This window comes from Chelonia mydas, chromosome 17 (genome assembly GCF_015237465.2).
Source record: "Chelonia mydas isolate rCheMyd1 chromosome 17, rCheMyd1.pri.v2, whole genome shotgun sequence".
Classification (NCBI taxonomy): domain Eukaryota; kingdom Metazoa; phylum Chordata; order Testudines; family Cheloniidae; genus Chelonia; species Chelonia mydas.
The window spans coordinates 12694659-12717095 of NC_051257.2; the positions used below are offsets into that span (position 1 = coordinate 12694659).

The 22437-nt window shown below is 40.1% G+C and overlaps 1 protein-coding gene across 24 annotated transcripts in view; it reads right to left on the bottom strand.

Moving 5' to 3' along the window:
* Positions 1–22437, bottom strand: part of TPST1 (tyrosylprotein sulfotransferase 1) — a 96274-nt gene that overhangs the window by 65364 nt on the left and 8473 nt on the right. For 9 of the 24 annotated variants that reach the window (XR_006286289.1, XR_006286288.1, XM_043531038.1 and 6 more), the window contains exon 2: positions 14195–15135. The exons of 3 other annotated variants lie outside the window; for them this stretch is intronic. Coding sequence is in view for 10 of the 21 variants with exons in the window: in XM_043531038.1 (XP_043386973.1) it covers positions 14195–15039 (845 nt within the window). In the remaining 11 variants the exon portion in view is untranslated. Of the gene's footprint in view, positions 1–26; positions 226–14194; positions 15136–22437 lie in introns of those variants that run through there. 12 more of the 24 variants (XR_006286290.1, XR_005222631.2, XR_005222628.2 and 9 more) reach the window with 3 other exon arrangements.

Consider the following 22437-nt stretch of genomic DNA (forward strand, 5'->3'; position numbering starts at 1 on the left):
AGATTTCATATACAAAAATACATTACCCTTCGTGTGTTTTCAAGAACTTTTTGATCTGGCTTTCCATAATTTGGTGGATTGGCATATGGGTCGTAGCCAAGTTTTGCTAACATCGGCGCTATCACTGGCATGTCTTGTAGAACATCTGAAGGTATTTTTCCAACCCATTTGGACAAAGCTTCCACATTGACTGGTTTGATTACTTGATCTGTAGATCTTTCAACTCTGCAAAAAGAAAAAGAAGTAGCTACTATTTTTCACCCAACCACTGTTTACTGTGTAATTGGCATGGAGATCTTTAGGTCTTTTTATAATTGCATGTTTACATAAAGCTGTTAGGAGATAAGGCATTGGTCCATGCATACACAGGGACAGCAAGAAAACAGGGAAAATCAGGGTTTGTTGTTTATCATTTCTCCTGGACCATAAGTAGGACTCAGAAGGATTTTTTAAAAATCCCGTGTTACCCACTCTTTTCTATGGTCACTTCTTCCTTGGATAAGATCATGTACAACTCAGCTTTTTATTATGGGTTTAGGAAAATTGACACACTATGTGCTAATAAAATGTTGACTCCCAGGTATTTAATATATGGTCCACAGCACAGACTGAATAGTTCTAGATTCTACCATGAAGTAAAATACTTTGATTCATTTTTCCAAACTTTCTTCCTAATTAGAAAAGTACACAGCTCCTTAGATGTTAGTATTCATCTTTTTTCTGTGAAAACAGGTTAAAATCAAAACCTTTCCACAAAAAGTCCCTCGGGGGATATTTAACTCCTGTACCATAAGTAATACCACGTGGTATGTCATCATACAACTGCAATTCCAACTGAATAGCTAAACATGTAGGGGAACTATTGCTAAATACATAGCTGTCATGTCTGCCTACAGTCAATGCACTACCTGTACCTAACTTACTGATGTAAAGCATTTTAAGCACAAAAGGCTCTACCTAGGCTCTAATAACTAGCTCTTGTTACAGAAGTTTTCTTCAGTAGATCTCAAAGCACTTTACAAAGACAGTAATTATCATCCTCCCCACTTTACAGGTAGGGAAACTGAGGCACAAAGAGGCAAAGGGATTTGCCCATGATCATCGCATAGGCCATAAAACCAAGTTCTAGTCTACATTTAAAAACCAAAACACAAGAACAGTTGCAAAACTCTTGCTTTATTAAAAAGACTCCTCTCTACTAGAACAAACAGGAAACAATGCAAGTTAATGAAGCATGGAGATTCCAGGTAAGACTCAGCAATTGGTAACTGACTCAGAATTAAGAAAGCAGATATCTCTTGAGAAAAATAAAGGGAAATTTAATCAAATAGTCCCTGTAGCTTCAAGATAGGGGGCCAAAGTGCCATAACTTCATTGACTTGAGTCACTTTACAACAATAATGAGCGTATCTAATTAACCTGATAATTGTGAGAAGAGACTGAACAGTTTTTGCCTCATAGGTAATGATTATAATTACTGATTCATAAGCAGCTAGTTGACTTTGAGGATGTCTGGTTTGGAGAAGTATGCTATTAAAATTTCCAATTTTCTGGAGTCCAAGGTCAAAGTTTTCAAAAGCACATGCCTAAAAATGAGACCACTAAATTCATACTCAAGCAACCAAATAAGTAGTTTCATTTTCAGTGATGCTGAACACCAAGCACTCCCACAGATTACAGTGAAAACTAATGAATGTCTATTTATTTAAGTGGAAGCTATGAGAATCCCTTCTAGTTTTGAAGTAAGTCATCACAAAGGGATACCAGTGAGAAACAGGTTGGTTTTGGTCCTTCTCTACCTTGCTGCAGTTTTAAATGGAGTGTACATGAGTTTCCCACTTAGGCCTGGACTACAGTACGCAGTTATTTCAGAATTAGCCGAGTTACCTCGAAATAAAACTGGTTCCGTCCACACGACCAAACCAGTTTTTTCGATTTAAAGGGCTCTTTACTCCGATTTCTGTACTCCACCTCGGCAAGTGGAGTAGCGCTAGAATCGAGATCACAGTTCCAGGTTACAGGTACTGTGGATGCAATTTGACGATATTGGCCTCCGGGAGCTATCCCAGAATGCTCCCTTGTGACGACTCTGGACCACACTCTGAACTCCGATGCACTAGCCAGGTAGGCAGTAAAAGCCCTGGGAACTTTTGAATTTCCTGTTTGGTCACCATCAGCACAAGTGACCATCAGCATAGTACACCATCACAGGCAACCATGCAGAGTCCACCATCACAGGCGACCACACAGTCCCGGATTCGCAGACGAGCTCCAGCATGGCCCGAATGGGAGGTACTGGATCTCAATGCATGTTGGGGAGACAAATCTGTTATGGCAGAACTACGTTCCAAAAAAAGGAACACAAATACGTATCTTAAAGTCTCCAGGGCCATGACGGAAAGAGGCTACTCCAGGGACACAGAACAGTGTCGTACAAAAATCAAGGAGCTCAGGCAAGCATACCAAAAAGCCAGGGAGGCAAACGGGTGCTCTGGGTCACAGCCCCATACATGCCGCTTCTACCGTGAGCTGCATGCAATTATGGGGGGGTGAAGACACCACTACCCCACCATTGTCCGTTGACACCCGCAAGGGGGGGAGTAGCATGGAGGGAGGAGGAGGAGTTTTTGGAGGAGGAGGAGGAGGACAGTGCATAGGCGGCAAGTGGGGAATCTGTTTTCCCCCCTAGCCAGGAACTATTCTTAACACTGGACCCAATAGACTCCCCCTACTCCCAAAGTATGCTCCCGGGCCACGACCCTGGAGAAGGCACTTCTGGTGAGCGAGAGCTTGATCGGAGCCACGCGGTGGGGGGTGGAGGAAAACCCAGCCGCGCTGGGCTGTTTGCGTTTAGTTTAAAGGGCTCATCCCTGCTCAGAGGCTCATCAGAGCCCCGCGGTGTGTGTGTGTGGGGGCAGGGCAGGTTGTGTGAAGCGATCATCCCAGAGAGCCCGCAGGCTGCCTGCAAGCTGAATTCTGTTGCCTGGCCACATGTGATGGCTTACTCACACCAAAGTGGCAGGCACTTCAGTATAGGAGGCAAAATGAGACCTTGTACAGAAAGAATATGTGCTGTGTACTATGAATTGCCTGTTTCACTGAGAAACAGTGTCCCCTTTGTTCTCTAAAATGTATCTTTTAAAATACTACCCTCCCTTTTTCTCCTCCTGCAGCAAGTGCAAATGTTTCAATGCGGCCCCTATCTACTCGGTCCCAGAAGCTGGTCCAGATTAGAAGGCAGAAAAAACGAACGCGGGATGACATGTTTGCCGAGCTCATGCAGTCCTCCCGCATTGATAGGGCCCAGCTGAATGCATGGAGGCAAACAATTGCGGAGTCGCGTAAAGCATTACATGAATACGAAGAGAGGAGGGACACACATGATGAGAGCAGGCAGGATGCTATGGTCAAGTTCATCGGGGAGCAAACTGACATGCTCCGCTGTATGGTGGATCTAATGCGGGAAAGGCAGCAAGACCACAGACTGCTGCTGCAGCCCCTAAATAACTGCCATCCCTCCTCCCCAAGTTCCATAGCCTCCTCACCCAGACGCCCAAGAACACGACGGGGGAGGCTACGGGAACCCACACAGTCAACCCCAGAGGATTGCACAAGCAGCAGAAGGCTGGCATATCCTAAATTTTGATTTGGTTTCTGGACTTGTCCTTCCCCCCTCCTCCACCGCCCTAACCCAACCCCCACCCCCATCTAGCTTCTGATTTCTCTCAATGTTTTGTGCAACAAATAATAAAGAACGGTTTTTAAACAATTGTGACTTTATTTCCTCTCATATTATATATATGGGGTGGGTAACTTTAAGAGAAACAAACAACTCTCACACCGTACCTTGGCCAGTCATGAAACTGGCTTTCAAATCTTCTCTGATGTGCAGCGCGCCCTGCTGCGCTCTTCTAATCGCCCTAGTGTCTTGCTGTGCGAAACTGGCCGCCAGGCAAGTTGCCTCAACCTCCCACCCCGCCACAGACATCTCCCCCTTATTCTCACAGATATTGTGGAGCACACAACAAGCAGTAATTACACTTGGAATATTGGTTGTGCTGAGATCTAACCGAGTCAGTAAACTGCGCCAGCGCGCTTTCAAACGTCCAAACACACATTCTACCAGCATTCTGCACGTGCTCAGCCTATAGTTGAACTGCTCCTTACTACTGTCCAGGGTGCCTGTGTACGGCTTCATAAGCCATGGCATTAAGGGGTAGGCTGGGTCCCCGAGGATAACTATAGGCATTTCAACATCCCCAACAGTAATTTTCTGGTCTGGGAAGTAAGTCCCTTCCTGCAGCTGTTCAAACAGACCAGAGTTCCTGAAAATGCGAGCGGCATGCACCTTTCCCGGCCATCCCACATTCATGTCAGTGAAACGTCCCTTGTGATCCACCAGTGCTTGCAGCACCATGGAAAAGTACCCCTTGCGGTTTATGTACTGGCCGCCCCAGTGTTCCGGGGCCAAGATAGGGATATGCGTTCCATCTATCGCCCCACCACAGTTAGGGAACCCCAGTGCATTAAAGCCATCCACAATGGTCTGCACATTCCCAAAGTCACTACCCTTGATAGCAGCTGGTCAATGATTGTGTTGGCTACTTGCAGCACAGCAGCCCCCACAGTAGATTTTCCCACTCCAAACTGATTCCCAACTGACCAGTAGCTGTCGGGCATTGCAAGCTTCCACAGGGCTACGGCCACTCGCTTCTCAACTGTGAGGGCTGCTCTCATTTGCGCTTCAGGGCAGGGGACAGCAAGTCACAAAGTTCCATGAAAGTGGCCCTACACATACGAAAGTTTCTCAGCCACTTGGAATCACCCCTTACCTGCAACACTATGCGGTCCCACCAGTCTGTGCTTGTTTCCCGGGCCCAGAATCGGCGTTCCACAGCATGAACCTGGCCCAACAGCACCACGATCTCCCAATCACCACATGTTGTGCTTCTAGGAACGTTTGTGTTCATGTCCTCATCGGTATAGTAATCGCGCTGTTGTCGCTTCCTCGCCCGGTTTTGCAGGCACTGCACATACTGCTGGATAATGAACGAGGTATTTACAATGGTCAAAACTGTAGCGGAGATCTGATCGGGCTCCATGGCTATGGCGCCTACATGGGTAATCCTGGAAAAAGGGCGCAAAATGTAGGAGATCAGAGTGGCAACGGAAGCTGTGCTGTTCGGTTCATGGTAGCCGAACAACGGCAGAAAATGGTTGTCTTCTGTGGCTTTCACGGAGGTGGGAGCCCAGGACAGACAACATGGAGAAGCTCGGAAGCGTGGCAATAGCGGGAGAGCAGAGTTGGCAGCAGAAGCTGTGCTGCTCGGTTCACGATGGCCAAGCACAGTTGAGTTGGAGAGGTGGATTCATGGAGAGCAGCGGTGCACCGTCTGCTGAAAGCAGTATGGCGTCTGCATGCCAAAAAGGCGCGGAACGATTGTCTGCCGTAGCTTTATGACGACACACACCCCGAAACACCTGCGAGAATGTTTTTGCCCCATCACGCACTGGGAGCTTAACCCAGAATTCCAATGGGCAGCGGGGACTGCGGGAACTGTGGGATAGCTACCCACAGTGCCCCGCTCCGACATTTGACGCTAGCCTTGGTACTGCGGACGCAATCTGCCGAATTCACGTGCTTTAGTGGGGACACAGAAGACGGAATGTATAAAATAGCTTCCGAAAATTCGAATAGAATAGTTTTGAAAAAATTTTGTACTGTAGACATATCCTCAGAGAATCATTAGAATTGGATTTTAGGAGGACTGAGATGGCAAAGCGAATACAGCACAAAGCGTCATGACATCAAAAGAAGTCTGCAGAGATGGGACAGTACCCAAAAGATGAGCACAACCACTGAAGTCAACTCTTACCAGCGTTACACTTTTGAAGGTTCTCAGACATTCAAAGACTCACAGAGCGAAAAAAACACAACAGATCAAAACTGAAATGCCCCTCTCAAAATTAGCAAAGATTGCACTTGTGTTTGCACTCTGATTCTACACAACAAGAAGCGCTGCAATAAGATCTATGTAAATCGGATTGGCTAATAATTGTTTGTACAGAACCATGATGGAACCCCAACCAGAGATCAGGCCCCAGAGGGCTATTGTAATATAAGTAACATACAGGGCACTTACTGAATGCCCTGCACGTGACAAACAGCACTTCAAACTTTAAAGAAAAAAATCCACGTCCTGCCCCTTGCCTTTTTCATCGCTTACTGCAATAACATCAGCACAGGACATTTCCTGGCAGTTAACAACTGCCTTGGGTTAATGCTAGAAGCACATTAGCTCCTCCCAGACAATCATTAATTCCCAGAAAATACTGTACCAAATTTGTTTTTGCTTAAGTAAATCACGTCTCCACAGAAAAATATTTAACACAGGAAAAAAAGGACAAGACCAGAAAAAGAACCTTAGTCTAGAGCATCTGAGCAGGAAGTCATGAAAATGAGGGAGGGAGATGAGAAACACACACACACGATAGCAGTTCCAGGTGCTACTTGAAAAGTGCAGTAATAGTTCAGATAGTGAAACAGCTGACAGCATGTAATCCAGAGCTAACCACAAGCACTTCTGTCTCTGCGTGGCAGCAACAAAGAAAAAAAATTGATCTGCAAAAAAAGAATATTCCAGTACTATTTCTGCCTACTCAGCTATTTTCACAATAACCTAAAAAATATTTGTTTAAAAAAACCATTGCCAAATCCTCATTGAAAAAGGAATGGCATTTCTTTGCATTTGTGGTCACCACAGCTGCTTTCAGTTAGGTGGCAAATGCCAGGGATATATTAACAATACTCCTTATGGCTAGACTACTACATACTACAATACATTCCTTCAACAGCCATGCTGGCTATTACACTTCAAACCGCAGAATGTTTTGTGCTACTACAAATCCTGCAATATACATCTTTAAAGGCCTTACTTAGATAGAAGCCAAACTGAAATAAAATTGCTATTCCTGTTCTCTTAATAATAATGAGGCTCCAGCAGCATCAGCATAAGAAACTGAAGAATGAAGATGAAGATTATTAAGCAAATGCAGACAAAGACACCCATAATCACTGCCCATTCAAGGCGGCAGAGGAACCAAAACAAAAAGTCAGAATATTCATCAGATGCGTCTCGTATCCCGAGTTACCACTCGTAGAGCGGAGCATGCAGGATGGAACTCAGCCAAAAACTAGGAAGGGAAAAGAACGTGAAGGCAGAACGTCCTTGCCTCAGGATTCTGCAAACCACTTATCTGAAAGTGACCAATATATCTGTGTGAGAGAAACAGCCTTCATGAGAATACAGGCTCTATATAAAACTGAAAATCTTAAATGAGTTTCATCTTCAGACAGTTTAAAGTAAGCTCCCTCTATCATGGTGAAAGTTTCAGGAGATAACCTATGTCACTCATAGCCTAGTTCTATAAACAGGAAGATTACTGTAAATTTGTCGTAAGTTCCAATTTATTTCCTATTTTTTTGCTGGGTGAATAATTGCTAATTGAACTTTCTGTAAAGTAGTGATGTGTCATCATCAGATTTTTCACCCAAAGTGCACCCTCTTCCTCAAAGAGGTTTTATGTCCAAATTCTGATTTTTGAGGGGATGAGACACAGAATGGGGATATCATGGACTTTCAGTCTCTGTGGTATGTAAAACCCCAAATACTTTGTTTAAATGGGACTTTTCTGGAATTGACAACTAGCTAAAAAGGACTTAATTCTAACCTGATTCGACATGGTTACATGGCTCCTTGGTAGGCCTTGCACCTGACTTTTCCAAAGATCTTGGAGGAGATGCTACAAGGCTCAGTAAGCGAAGTTCACAAGCTATAGAAATCAAGGATATGGGCGAGAAGGTTTGCCTTTCAGGTTGAAAAACCCCCTAAGGGAAGACTGAAGCTCCAGAACTCGAAGACTGATCACCTGAGAAAGAGGAAGTCACAACATCAATGAGGAGGCTACGTCAGCTTCTGAGCAGTCACTCCGTGCACCCGAAGAAAGCCTGCTCTAGCAGGAAGAGTTCCACTGGCGCACACTCCCGCACCATGTAGACAACGCCATAGTCTCCTTCAATACAGAACTCTTACTTATCCTTCAGTAACTGGTTCTTTAAGATGATGTGGGTGTACACTGCACTGCAGATATCCATGTGCCTCATTCATGTGCAACTGGAGTCTTGAATAATGGCATCGAGGGTGCATGAGTGCTCTGTACCTCCTCGTTCTCCTTTCTGCAGATTAAGAACCTCCCTCCCAATTCAAAGCTCATGTTAGTCCCATATTTCTGCTGATAAAAGGAAGCTTTTTGGATCCCACAATTAAGCAGCAATGTTAGCGAAGTAATAAAATGAAATGGAAACCTAAAATCCAAAGGTCACAACAGTAAACATAATTTGCTGATATACAGGCAGCGGTGCACTGATTTACTCCAACTCAGTCAGAAGGTTTAGGTAAGGAGATAGAGTCTGCAAGATTTTGCAATTCAGTTATAATTCCAGAATAATTATCTAATACTAATAATTTGGTTTTGAGACAGTTCTTAAGTGGAACAAAAGTTGATTGCTGCCAATTTACAACCCACCATGCACTCAATTTTGGTGCAGTAGTACATACTGTCAAATATCCTGACAAGCGAAAAAGTTTTAACAGTACATAACACAATGTTGTAATAAAAAAGTAAATCAAACCATGACATACTTACTAACTTTGACTTATGAGGGAAACAACTGTTAAAGAGCCTATATGAACGCCTTTGTAATAATCAAGACCACATGTTACTAGTTCCATCTGTGTTCTTCTGGCCAAGAAAATATTCCAGTAAAAGACCAATCAATGCACAAAGATACTGACGTTTGATCGGTTTGTTCACTACTAACATAAGCCATTGGTCATTTTTTAAGGAACAGATAGTTAGTTATTACTGGATGTGATGCTTTATGAATAAGATAATGGGGCTGTTAAATAAAAGCTAGAAGATAAGACAAAGGAGAAAAGGCACAAACATATTTACTGACACAACAGAATCAATAAGGAAACTACTATATTCTAGAGCATTATCAGACAATAGTTTGAAATATATGGCAGAACTGAAGTAAGAATGGGGTTCCATTTGTGCATATGGCCTAATTCTGTGAAGAATCAGAAACTCCCTCCTTATACAGAATAGAAGGATAATCTCAGTTATGCCACCTATGAACCAACACCAGCACCATGGAAAAGTACCCCTTGCGGTTTATGTACTGGCCGCCCCAGTGTTCCGGGGCCAAGATAGGGATATGCGTTCCATCTATCACCCCACCGCAGTTAGGGAACCCCAGTGCATTAAAGCCATCCACAATGGTCTGCACATTTCCCAAAGTCACTACCCTTGATAGCAGCTGCTACAGAGAACACTTGCCCTATACTTACATCACTGCATTGACTAAAAAAAGATAAAATGAGAGATAGTAGGTAATGTTAATATTGAATGAAATCAAACACTTGAGAAAGCTGTTATACTACAACAATTACAATGGAATATATGCCAAGGGAAAGATCACAATTTATTGTACTCAGTATTTCAGTGTACAGGAAAAAAGCCCATAAAACTAAATACAATTGAAAATGGCCAATAGAACTGTACTGATTTGTTTTACTTTATTTAAGTGAACAGGACACAGATTAACTTATCAGTACTACTTATTATGTATTTATTGTTTCATCTACCTTGAAATGGCACAACCAATGACATGAGTAAATGGGATCAAATATCACATCAGATAAGATTGATAATTTAGTTTTGGGGAAAAACATTGACCAATAAACTGTTTGGAGTTTGATATTGTAGACTGCTTGGTCAGGGATCCAGGGTTTTTAAATTGTATTTTATACATTAAAATAATTTAATATTTTATTTGGAACTGGTGATCTAGTAGAGAGGGAAGCTATCTGAAGAATTAGTGATTAGCTACAGGGAGCTGGGGAACTGGTCCCATCCTGCCATTGCCCGAAAGACTAGGTGGGGTTTATTACTTCAGGAGAAGTCACAGGTGGCAGTCTACTTTTGTGTTCTGGCAGCATTTTGACATCTGCACCCGCTCACTCTATTACAAATATGTACACAATTCACAATCCCTTGTGGAGAGGTCTGAGTCAGGAGAACACCTATGCAAATGTTTGGAAGTTACACATTAAATGTTTGCATTAACTACAACTCTGAGCAAATGCTCAATAAATGTTCGTACATAAGAACGGCCAAACTGGGTCAGACCAAAGGTCCATCTAGCCCAGTATGCTGTCTTCCGACAGCAGCCAATCCCAGGTGCCCCAGAGGGAATGAACAGAACAGGTAATCAAGTAATAAAGTATAAATACTTCATAAGAAACAGGGTTAAGAGACATAGTACTACTCCCAAAAACAAAACTAGCAATAAAAACCACACTGGAGCCCCCCCCCCTTTTTTTTTTAAATAAATCAGTGCAAGGGAGATAGAGAAGTCAGAATCCTTACAATAATAAGAAGTAATCAATCCCTGCACAGTACACTGAAGTGATATTGCACATAAAGCTGGTTTGGATCCTCCCACATTTTTAGGAGTGTCCAGTTTAAAAATTATTATTCCATCAGAAAATACAATGACTACCTTTAGAGTAAAATTAACACTGTGGAGATTAACACCCTTGAAGACACGAGTGTTCTAATGGTTTGTTAGTTTTTGTGACTCAGGCAAGTTACTGTTCACTCAAAGTCATTACAGTGCATCAGAACAAACAGAGGTGGGCCTGAAAAATCCAGATGCTTCCCATGGTTCCAACATAAGCAGGGACTCATTAGAAAGCTGTCTATTTTCTATTTCTAAATACTTATGAGGCCAATCTCATCTTTTCCAATCCTTGTTTCTGAACCAACTGTATATTATGTGAGGAGGACTTCCCAGTTCATTATCTTCCATTTTATGGACCACTGGTCTCCATCAGCCACTTAATCCTGAAGGCATCTGCAAAGAGTACCTATGCAATCCACATGCCAGTGACTCAAACCATTAGTTCAATGGTAGTGTAAGTTTACCATTGCATTTTTTTATGGCCTGTTCCCCAAAACATCCCATTGCCACTTCCCATATCTAGCTTATTCCTCAGATCAACGGGGCTTTTGCAAACTTGTATACCCATCTTTCCAATCAACATGATAACCCTTTTTAATAAATAAAAGGGCTCATGTCAAAATATCTCTACTCTTATATTTTAAAAAAAGTATTATCCAACCTTTTAGACCGTAAGCAATTTGGGCCACCGGCTGTCATTGATTATGTCTGTACAGCACTTGGCACAATAAAGACCACAAGCAAACTGGACCTCAGACACTACCACAATATAAAATGTTCATTAATGATGACAATCAAACGTATGGACACTGGCACAGAAGAGTGAGCTTCTTTGCATTAAATCTTCCCTTGCCACAAAGGCAACCACTTCCACTGCAGCAGCATCAGTAGCCTGATATTTTACTGGGGATGCCAGAAATCAATATAAAGTCTTTAAAACCCACTCTGTACTAAATACTGGCTTACGGATCTAACAATAATAGCTGGTTTCCAATTTTTAAATATAAAATCACTTTACTTTAGGTTTTTGAAGGATTCATCAGTGTAAATGAGAGGATTTTGCCTGTTGGCTTACCCAACTGTTTAGGGTTAGCATTTATCCTCTCCACTGTTCAGTTAATCTTACTAGTTTATTTGAATCAACTGAAAAAAGTAGTGACCCTACTCACTATGAGAGGAGCTTCCTTCTTTCTTTCTTCTACTGCAAGAGTACCTGAGCACAGACAGGCAGTTACACACTGTGGCCAAGAAATTTAACTGGGCACATCCCACAGCTAGGACATCACTTTTTAATTAATATAAAAAGCAACCAGAGTCCCTCTGGCAGTCCAGAGATGACATAATACGGTAAAAGCTTTGCAAAATCAGGAAAGCAAAAAAGACATGATTCACATATTGAAAGAACTGTGTTTAGGAAGAGGAGGGGAGGGGGAAAGAAAAAAAGACTTTTCTGTATTATGAATAATGAGTTTCCACTTCTCTCAAACTCCAGCTACACATATGGGTAGACACACCAAAAGAGCTGGTCGGTGAAGAGTAAGTTAGACATCATAGGAAAGACTAAATCGTTTAAGCTCCCTCAAGAATATCAAAACCCGGATACTTCACCCAGCTCTACTCAGGAAGTCAAATGCAAAGTGTGCATGAAAGACAATTAGTAAAAGATTGGTCTACAACAGGTTTCTTATATTCAAAATACTAACTCTCTCAGAAGACTGTGCCAAAAGAAAAAGTATGCCAATTCTGGATCCTACTTCACTGAAACAACAGTTCCTCAAATTTCCTGAAAGATTATATTCTTGGCAGATATATCTTCAGGACTCTTCTTGCATTGACAATATACTAACCAGTACCTGAACCAAAACTACTTACAAAATAATGCCATGCCAAATAGAGCAGGTCAGCTTTCCCTTTGTGTTTGTCTACATGAGAGGCTTTTAACCTCAAGTTAATTGACAGATTGCTAATTAATGTGAGGTATCCATTCTGTCTGTAGAGGCTAGTGCAGACACTCCACACACATTTGTGGAGTTTCCACGTTAGATTGTGGTAGCAAACTCAAGCTGATTTAGAATCCATGAATCTGAGGTTAAAAAAACTCCTCTAATGTAGACAAACTCTTTGAGACACTCTACATTAGGAGTCAGCTTCCTGAGGAATTACTAAACCATTTAAGATTGAACCCTAGATATAACTAATCTCTTAAAAAAATGTATATACTATCAATAAGATAGGCATTATCTTTAATCCAATGCAAAAATGGATTTCATACCTAAGTAATCATAGCTCATCATCAGCTTTTATCCAAATATTTAAAATTAAGAAAGTGAAATATAAACTGATACATAATCTTCCCAAACTGCAGATAGCCTTAACAAAAACTCTGAGATGTGAACTGCTTCAGTCATCCGAGGAGATGAATTCTGAAATCTAAATAATTTAGCTGTAATCCATTGTTAACTATTTCCTTGCTGATCATTTCAGCCTGTCCACATAATTCTTGACTGAGTTTGTAACCAGTTAATGCTTTCTTTGCTCTATACATGGTTTGTGTTCACATTAACTCTGATAAATACTCTATTAGCAAATGTGGCATCTTGTAGTGTGTTTTGCTACTGCCAGAGGCCTAGGCTGTCACAATAGCTTCTTGTGAACAGTTCAGCACATTTTATAGTGGAGATGGGACCCCCATAACTGTACCTAAGTAATCCACTGTAGCCAGGGTACTACTTACTGCACAGGGAGCTGGAAGGAAGATATTCCAGAGCGTAGTGACCTACGTGCACTGGTTCCACTCAGTGTGCATTTTCCAGGTACCCTATATTCCTTGCTGAGGTATAGCATAACAGGGTAGCTGCCTACATTTTCCCAGAATGCATTAATACAAACATGGTTAGGCAATATGGCAGGTGCAAATATACAGTTAGCTACAGCTATGACACAATGATGCTGCTGTGCAAACTACTCTGTGTTTGTTTTAGCAAGTCAAGTCACCAACTGGTTAGAAAAACCATGATTGTACTGGTAGTGGTGATGGGACCTTTAGAAGAAACATCCAGCATGCTCATCTCACAATCCCAAACAACTTCCTACACCTTATTGGGGGGTCAAAAGCCCAAACTGCCCCTTACCCAGAGCAAAATCCTACAACTTTCCTCGATATCTTCTACAAGGTAAGTATGCATTTTCAATATAAAAATCTGCAGCACACAACACTTTGAGGACAATGAAAAAAATTGAATTTAATGTCAAAATTAAAAGACTAAAAAAGGACTATTGTACGGGTTATTTCATTTCCTACGTAATCCAGTAAAACCCTTCAATCCAAATGAAGTTGCTGCAAAATTTCATGTCAGCCACTCTGGTGACACAGAGCTTTGTTGCAGAATTTAGGTCCAACTTGCTGCAGCGTATTCTGGTCTTTATCTACAGGAACATTAAAACGGCCATAGTGAAAAGCGATTAAAGAAAATACACTACTGCTGAGACTTGTCAGCACTTATATTTCTACAATAACCTGTAATTATACGTGGCATCAAAATGCAAGCCATGTCTAAACGGTGAAGTTTAGATCAATACAAGACACCAAGAAACACTTGTACTCACTTTGAAAGAGAGACACCACCTGCTTTCCCAATCATTTCCTCATGGTGTAGCACTGCTTGGTTCCATGGAATGTGGAGAAACTTTAATAGAGTTCTCATCCACCTTTCAGGATGTAATACAAGTTGTTCATAGTGTACCAGCATGCATCTTTCAAAACCAACCTCCATACACTGGTTATACATAGTTTCTATGGCACGATTCCACTTGGTCAAACAGTCCCTGTAGCTGTTAAGGTCAAACCCAGCTATGGTGACTTTTCTAGATATCATGGAATGCACCGATGCACGACCATCCCGTACCATTAGAAGAAATTTGGCATTGGGGAAAATTCTGGCAAGATAAGTTAAGGACTTCAGAGCAAAAGGATCTTTATTACACAAATAGGGAGCAGGTTCCCCATGTTTAACAATGATTTCCAATAAAAAGGCTTGCATGGCTGAGTCCAGAACTTCATCTGTCACCCCAGCTTCATCCAGTCTGATTTTCTCTTTACTTGATCTGGCCCACATCTGCTTAACTGCCAGAATTCGAGGGATTACCCTAGTCTCTTCTCCACAGCGGATATCGGGGTGAGCATCTAGCATGGCACGCATTAGTGTAGTGCCACTTCGAGGCACCCCTCCAATAAATATTAAAGGCATGTCTTTATTGTAAGCAAAGGTTTTATTTGCTTTTAAGTTAAAGACAGTTCTTATTGTGGTTCTCCCACTTTCCATCCTCACTGGCTGGCTGCGTTCTTCTATTCTGTGGTGACATTCCATAGCATGTTGCCCCAAATAAAACACTGTCACTGAGCTGATCACCAGACATGCCAATAACAAGTTTTGTTTGAGTTTTCCAACCATTTTGATACAATAGTCACTTTAAATAAACCAATCTTTTACTCCGGATTATCTTCAGATTTTCACGCCATGAAGATTATAGTCCAAGATGATCAAGATCTGGTGGGAATAAAAGAAAAAATTACAACCGCACTAAGAACTATTACAGATTAACATATATCTATCACGATGCCAGATATTTCAGTTGGAGATAAATTACAAGTTCCATGGTGTGATGTTAATACCACTGAACGTAGTACATATATACAAATTCTTGAAACAGAATATGTATTCCATGTTATACCATGTACTTCCATTATATTAGTGAGTCCCTATCATCTCCTCCAGTGGATATACTCCATGAGGACTGGTTCAATTCTTTTGTTTCTCTGTGATAGTGCCAAAGCTGTGTGTTGTCTACAGCCAGCCAGATGACTGTATTATTACTGTTTAGTAAGACAAATAGTCAGCTCCATTATCAAGAAAATATTCAGAATAAATTGAACCACTGGATATCTACTACTAAAAGGTATGGTCAAGCAAAGATGTCACTTATGTAAGTGTCTGCAAACTGAAAGGAAAAATATTCAAAATACGTATTTCATTATTATTCGCTGAAGTTTAACAGTGCGCTTAGTACTTCAAAAAAGGGGAAAAAAGAGCAACTGAGAGCTCCTTGAGGCAAGAACTGTCTAGATAAAAAACAAATAATAAATCAATAGATACAATTTCACATTTGGGGAAAGCAGGATATAATTTAAATCAAACCTGAATAGAAATGTAAGTTGGCTGTGTAGCCTGACCCAAAGTTGGGTAAATATAATTGTAACTTGAGGATTAACAGGTTCTTGTCCCAGTAAGATTATTGTAAAGTTATATAATTTGGGAACCCCGACGTGCACAGGTGCAACACTCACACTATAGATATATGATTTATTAATAATTTAGCAAAGATTATACACACACTTAAACTCAACAAAGCAGATAGAGATAATACAGAAAGTACATTTGGACGTCCATACTTACACCCCTATCTTTCATACTTAACCATTATCTTTCTCATCACCGTCATCGTCCTCATCTTCCCCGGTGGCCATTATTCTGGCCCCTCCCAAGGTCTATATCTTTCCAACCTCCCTGCTGCCCCTGGATGTTACTTTTATAGTAGGTTACGCTGACGCTGCCATGACCAATGCATATACAATAGAGGTCCTTATTTGTATTTCCTCTCCTTAAGCTGTCCGTTTTCTATAGGTTAGTATATGTATGATATTACCCTATTAGCGTACACGTCAATTTGCTGTCATGGCAGCTTTGTGGTCAGAGGTCCTGTCCAGAACTTTCTGGATGTTGGTGTCAGCTATGTTCTGTGCTGGGGTCACCTGTGTTCTGTTGGTGGCTGATGTCAGTATTCTGGACAAAATTCCCCCTCTGGCATGCCACTTTCAGTTCCCTATAACTTATGAGTTACTTAAGTTTATCTATACCAAAGGTTATAGACCTCAAGCCTCACACTATCTACTAAAGCCGAACCTTACAGGATAAAAGCCTGTAGGTTCCTTGCATTACTACTAAATATAATAAAGCAGGATAAAGCAATAAATACAATACAGGTAAGCTGGCCCACTGGGCTCCAGCTGTTGGAAGCTGCTGAAAAATTTGGAATATTAGAATAATTTTGGCTTGATGGATAAATGGCAGAAAATATGATCTCAGGAATGAGATACACAGGTACATGATAAATGTCACGTCTCATTTCCAGATACATAAATACATTCTGCCTTCTATCATATCTGTGAAACCCCATTGTCTCCAGTGGATTTGCACAGATATAAATCAGAGGCAACATCTTTATTACTCATAAAGATGCAACTTTCAGATTCCATGTTGAGTTTAGAGGGCTGACAGGAAAGAATGTTCTTATACTTGCAAAGTTTTAAAGTTCAATATGGAGCCACTGATATAAGCATGGAATCCTATACAGCTTTTTAAAAATCTTCCTACATATCTCAATGCAGGAGACAGAGAGAGAAGAGTGCTGCATAGACAATATTTATGACCATATGAGATACAATATATGACGCACTCACTCAGACATCTTACCCAGTACAGATAGGAGTGAAGTCTTTCCACGTATCTCTGGAGTATTGCATACACGTTGAAAGGAGAACGAAATAAATTCTGCTCTCAGATACATTGGTGCAATACCGCTGAAGTCAGTGGAGATACACCTGTACAACACTGTACAACCGAGTCCATTATATTCTTTAAGCCTAATAAGAGACTTGTTAAAATGCAACTACAGTTTGTATTTGGCTGGTGATTTTAGGGTACAGGGGCTGTTTCCTTGGAAACAGAAAAGATGAGGTTAAGCGGGTCTGAGGTACAGTAGAACCTCAGAGTTACGAACACCAGAGATACGAACTGACCGGTCGACCACAGACCTAATTTGGAACCGGAAGTACGCAATCAGGCAGCAACAGAGACAAAAAAAAACCAAAACAATTACAATACTGTGTTAAATGTAAACTACTAAAAAAAAATAAAGGGAAAGTTTAAAAAAAGAATTGACATGGTAAGGAAACTGTTTCTGTGCTTGTTAAATTTAAAATAAGATGGTTAAAAGCAGCATTTTTCTTCTGCATAGTAAACACAGTTGCCAACTTTCACGCAGTAAACAGGCACCCCGACTTTCACAATAAGACAAAAAACAAGTTAATCCCATTTTAAAACAAGCCCAAAACAAGCCAATCCCTAAGAACCCCAACACTCTATGTAACTAGATCCCCCCGGCCTGCAGTCTGGGACTGTGGTGGGCCCGCTGTGCATCCCTGACTCTTTCCCACCCTTGCCCCTGCTTGCCCTTTGCCCCTGCTTGCACCTCCTTGCCGGGAGCAGATCGAAAAAAGAAGCAACAAACTACAAGCCAAACAATCAACAAGTTACAAGCCAAAAATTAGCCAACAAGCAACTCACAAGCCAATTAAGCCAAAAACAAGCCCAATTTCTGCATTTTATTCATGGGTCTGATAGTAAAGTTTCAAAGCTGTATTAAGTCAATGTTCAGTTGTAAACTTTTGAAAGAACCACCATAACGTTTTGTTCAGAGTTACAGACATTTCAGAGTTACGAACCACCTCCATTCCCGAGGAGGTTCTACTGTACATAAGGCAACAAAGTGGGGATCTGGGACCAAGACACAGGATGAGGGTCTACACTGGACTCACGCCTGAGTGCTGCCAGGGCATCAACACCAGTTCTTATCAGCCAAAAATTTAAAACATACCTCAAGTTAATGGAAACCCTCTTCAACAGAAATAATGTGAAAGTTTCATTTACTCTTTTTGAGAAGAGTAAAATTTGTGTGGAATGAAGCAAGTTTTATGTTTCAGTAAATCAAATAAAAACCCTGATTCTGCAAACCCTCCAAGATGAGAGCTCAGACATAAATGGGAGCTTCACGCATAGAAGACTTGCAGGAATGGGCTCATAACATGATTCTGTTATCCGCAAAGTAATTTGAATGTAATCAGTCAGAGCAAGGACAGAAACTACTGCATTATATCTGTTTAACAGACCAAGCTAAATAAAATTGCTAAGGTGAAATGATCAGCAGAAAACTGACATCAGGTAAAAATAAATTAAATTTTATACTTCAGTAAGGAGCTTGAATCAAATCAATTTAGAAGTAGACGTAAGGTATTTTTAGCATACAATCTGAACGTAAAGTGCATGCTCCCAATTAAAAAGAGCATAAATTTAATATTATCATTTAAAGAAAATGGCAACCAATGATCATTAGTGGCACTAATTGACTGTCAACAATTTTGTCAAGTTTATACAACTCTACATGTTGCAAATGCCTTAATAAAAACATGCGTTTAAATAATGCAATTAAAAAAAATTCTAGAGCTTTCAGGAAAACTGCTTTGGAGGGGGGAAAAAGAGGAAGAACTTTCATAAAGCAGTCAAAACAAAATACACCCACAAAAATATTTCTATTTCTTTTTGGGTTTGGAATGTGGAACGTCAAATATCTTTATTTTTATTTTGTTGTTTGCGCTCTATTTCCATAAACTTTAAAATAAGTATTCTTTTGCTTATGAGAATCTGAAATGGACCTCTCAACTGAAGAAGTTATTGACGGGTGACTCAGACAGCGCAAATGAATTCTGACCTCAGGAAAGAAAGTGCCAGGAGCAAAGAACAGCTTTAGTACCAAGGCTCAGGCACCAACAAAGAAGAAACTTAACTAATTCGCTACCTGTGAGGGAAAGAGAGAACTGGAACCATCTCAAGTGGTACATGTAAACACACATCTATTTACAAATGTATGCTAGTTGTTTGTACCAAAAAAAAAATAAATCTATGAGTATAGTAATTTTAAAAAAAATATTGTTTATTTTATCAACAAAAGATTATGGAAATAATAGATCCAGTAAACTACTTTTAAATATAAAGAAAATATGTAGCCATTTTACATTTCCAGCTGTGCTCGTGAGTCAGATTTATTTGTTAAATAATCACAAAATACAAGTTTTGACTTAATTGATTGCAATGCTGTTGACTGAAAGCTCTTTGAGGCCAGGGATTATCTTTTACTTTGTGTTAGCACCTTGGCAGAGTGGGGCTTCAGTTTTGATTGGGGCCTCCAGGCACTAAAAAAAGCCAACATAGCAGCAACGAGTAAACAAGCACTCAAATCCTACTTCAAGGGGAACTCTGGGTGTGCCAATGTGGTGAGACTTAGCCCTTGATTAAATAATTTTTCAGGTTTTAAATGGGAGAATTCCACCCACCCCAATTCCAATATTCAGATTTTTTTCTTCTTTGCACATCCACAGCTTCCAGAATAAGTCATTTCCCCCTCCTCTATTTAAAATGTTCTTCACTAGACAGGTTTTAAATCTGGCCTTTACTCCTCTACTATCTTCAAAGCTTTGAATTCTGTCTTGATGTACAGGGAAATTATATATTTATATTCTCACTGGTGTTAAACTTATCAATTGACCATGCTGCAAGTTGAAAAACTACTTACAGAAGTAGGAATGTATTAAACTTCAGCTGAGGTTCAGCTAAAATATTAAACAGCTATTTAAATGAGGGAGGGGGAGAATGTATAATAAATCCTGATGTAAGATTTAGCAGTCAATATGAAAAGCTAAAACCTTGCATAATGTTTTAATATTTTATTATGTAATAAAGCTTTACCAAAATAGAAAGTGAAGCTGAGCCCTGGGTGGAAATAAGATATATCAGATAATGTCCAGATTCTCTATGAACAGCACCTGCAAGTTTTTTCCTTTTTTTAGCCCATCTTGAGCTTCATGTACATAGGTCTGTGCACATACATGCTATTTACATGTAAGAAGAGAGGAGGGCCCTTTGTTGCCAAAAATCCATCACCTAAGGTTAGCAATCTGAATACATGGCTGCTTTTCATTAAATCTTCGGGCAAGCACCCATATGACAAACATGAGAAAACCAATTAGCCCAGCAGCAGCAAGAGCACTGACAGATCTCCCCAGGCTCTAAAGACAGCATGAAAGCCCTTATTTGTGGAGTTTCCTTTTTGTTTTGTTTTGTTTTTTTTAAAGTCATTTCACTTTTGTCAAGGTACAGAAATGAATGCTGTCAAAACAGATTAAACTAACTCACTACAGAGCAATCCCTCTTCTGGTTCGGAAACATGCTATGTATTGAAGTATTTTATACAATCCAGTTTTTAAACACCCTCTTAAAGGCATCATTTCCTTCTGTAACGATTTTACCAAATGGAGATGGATAAACAATGATATTTTCCCTGTTACAAACTGGCTCTCTTTTTTACTTTCTTGTTTGAGTACCAGTGTTACTGAAGGACCCTACCCAGTCCTGCAGGCAAACAGTTAAACTTTACTTCCCAGGCTAGATTTGCAGTACCAGTACATAAGCAACAGTGGTTTGGCTAGATACTTGTTTCCCCCTCAATTGCTCTAATAAATTTTCTCGAGTCATACTACGACTCAACTCTTGAAAGCCAATTAGATGTGTAAAATACTCAGATAGAATTCTTTTTAAAGATATATACTCCAGAACACATTCTTCTCCAGATTATAATTTTAAGGAAAGTCAAATTTTAAACCTAAACAGAGTGTAAATAACTCTTTTCACTGATATAATGTCTGTCAACTAAGGATCTTAAAATGCTTTAGCTTTAAAGTCTTGCAGTACCTCTGAAGCAAGAATTGTTATTTCAATTTTAAAGAAGGAAAAATGGTGCAGAGAGGTTAGATGATTTGCCCAAAGTCACAAAGTGTGTCTATTTATACATATTAGATACTGGTTAGTTTTGAATAAAGTTATGCCTTCAATTGAGCCTCTCAGGGTGTCAGATATACAAAAAGACCTATAGTTAAATATCATGTGTCTTTCAAAGTATGTTTGTAACAGAAAACAAAAACAATTAACAGACTTAAAACAAGCCAGTGTGGGCCTGTTCAGATCCCTGATGGCTTCAGTTCCAACCGCTCCTCCCCTCCCTATGTTATATCTAATAATAGTCTAAAACTTGCTAAATTCAAAAATATATTTTAAGTAAAATATTACCCAGTAAATACCACTGGTTTTTAGAACATATACAATATATTCTTATGTACTGAAGTTTTTATGTATATATACACACACATATGTATATACATATATAGAGAGACTCATTACATGTACATTTACAATTGATTTGGTAAATCAAATATAAATTAGCAGAAAATCTAAATATGAAAAATAGAATGTAAAATATTTCATATTCATAGTATGCCAAATGCCCTGCACAAACTGAATAATGAGTGCTATTTAAGGTTTAGGTTATAGTCTAATTTACATGTCAGGAGTACTGATTGTCCTAAGGGACTTCTGGTTACCATAATACGAACCATCGGAGGCATTAGTTTGCTGTAGGTGTCTTCAATTGGAATATTATTTATAGAAAACCCACGTATACATCAAGCCTACTGCAGAATATATTCCACAATTTTTGCTGAAACTTGTGGAGCCTATTTTAACTCTCTCCCCTGTAATCCTAGCCACACTTTGTACTTTTGGCCAGAAGTACAAGTAAATGAATTTATTCACAGAGAGCACCAGAGCCAGGAATCCACAAGGGGATGCTAACAAAGCAAAGTGAGTGATTAACTCTCTCACATTGCACTTACTGAATATATCTACAAATATGAAGTCAGTTAAATTCTATACAGTCATGAATTCAGTCACAGTAAGTAGAGTTACTCCAGCAAAGTCCAGTACATGGCAAGTTAATGTTAGTAGGATAACAATGTTTCACTTCCCATTGTACTACATTAGAACAATTTAAAAAATAATACTTTCCTTGTTTAAGAGAAGTGGAGCTGCCGGTGCTCACTATAGCATTTAAGCAGTCCAGTGCAT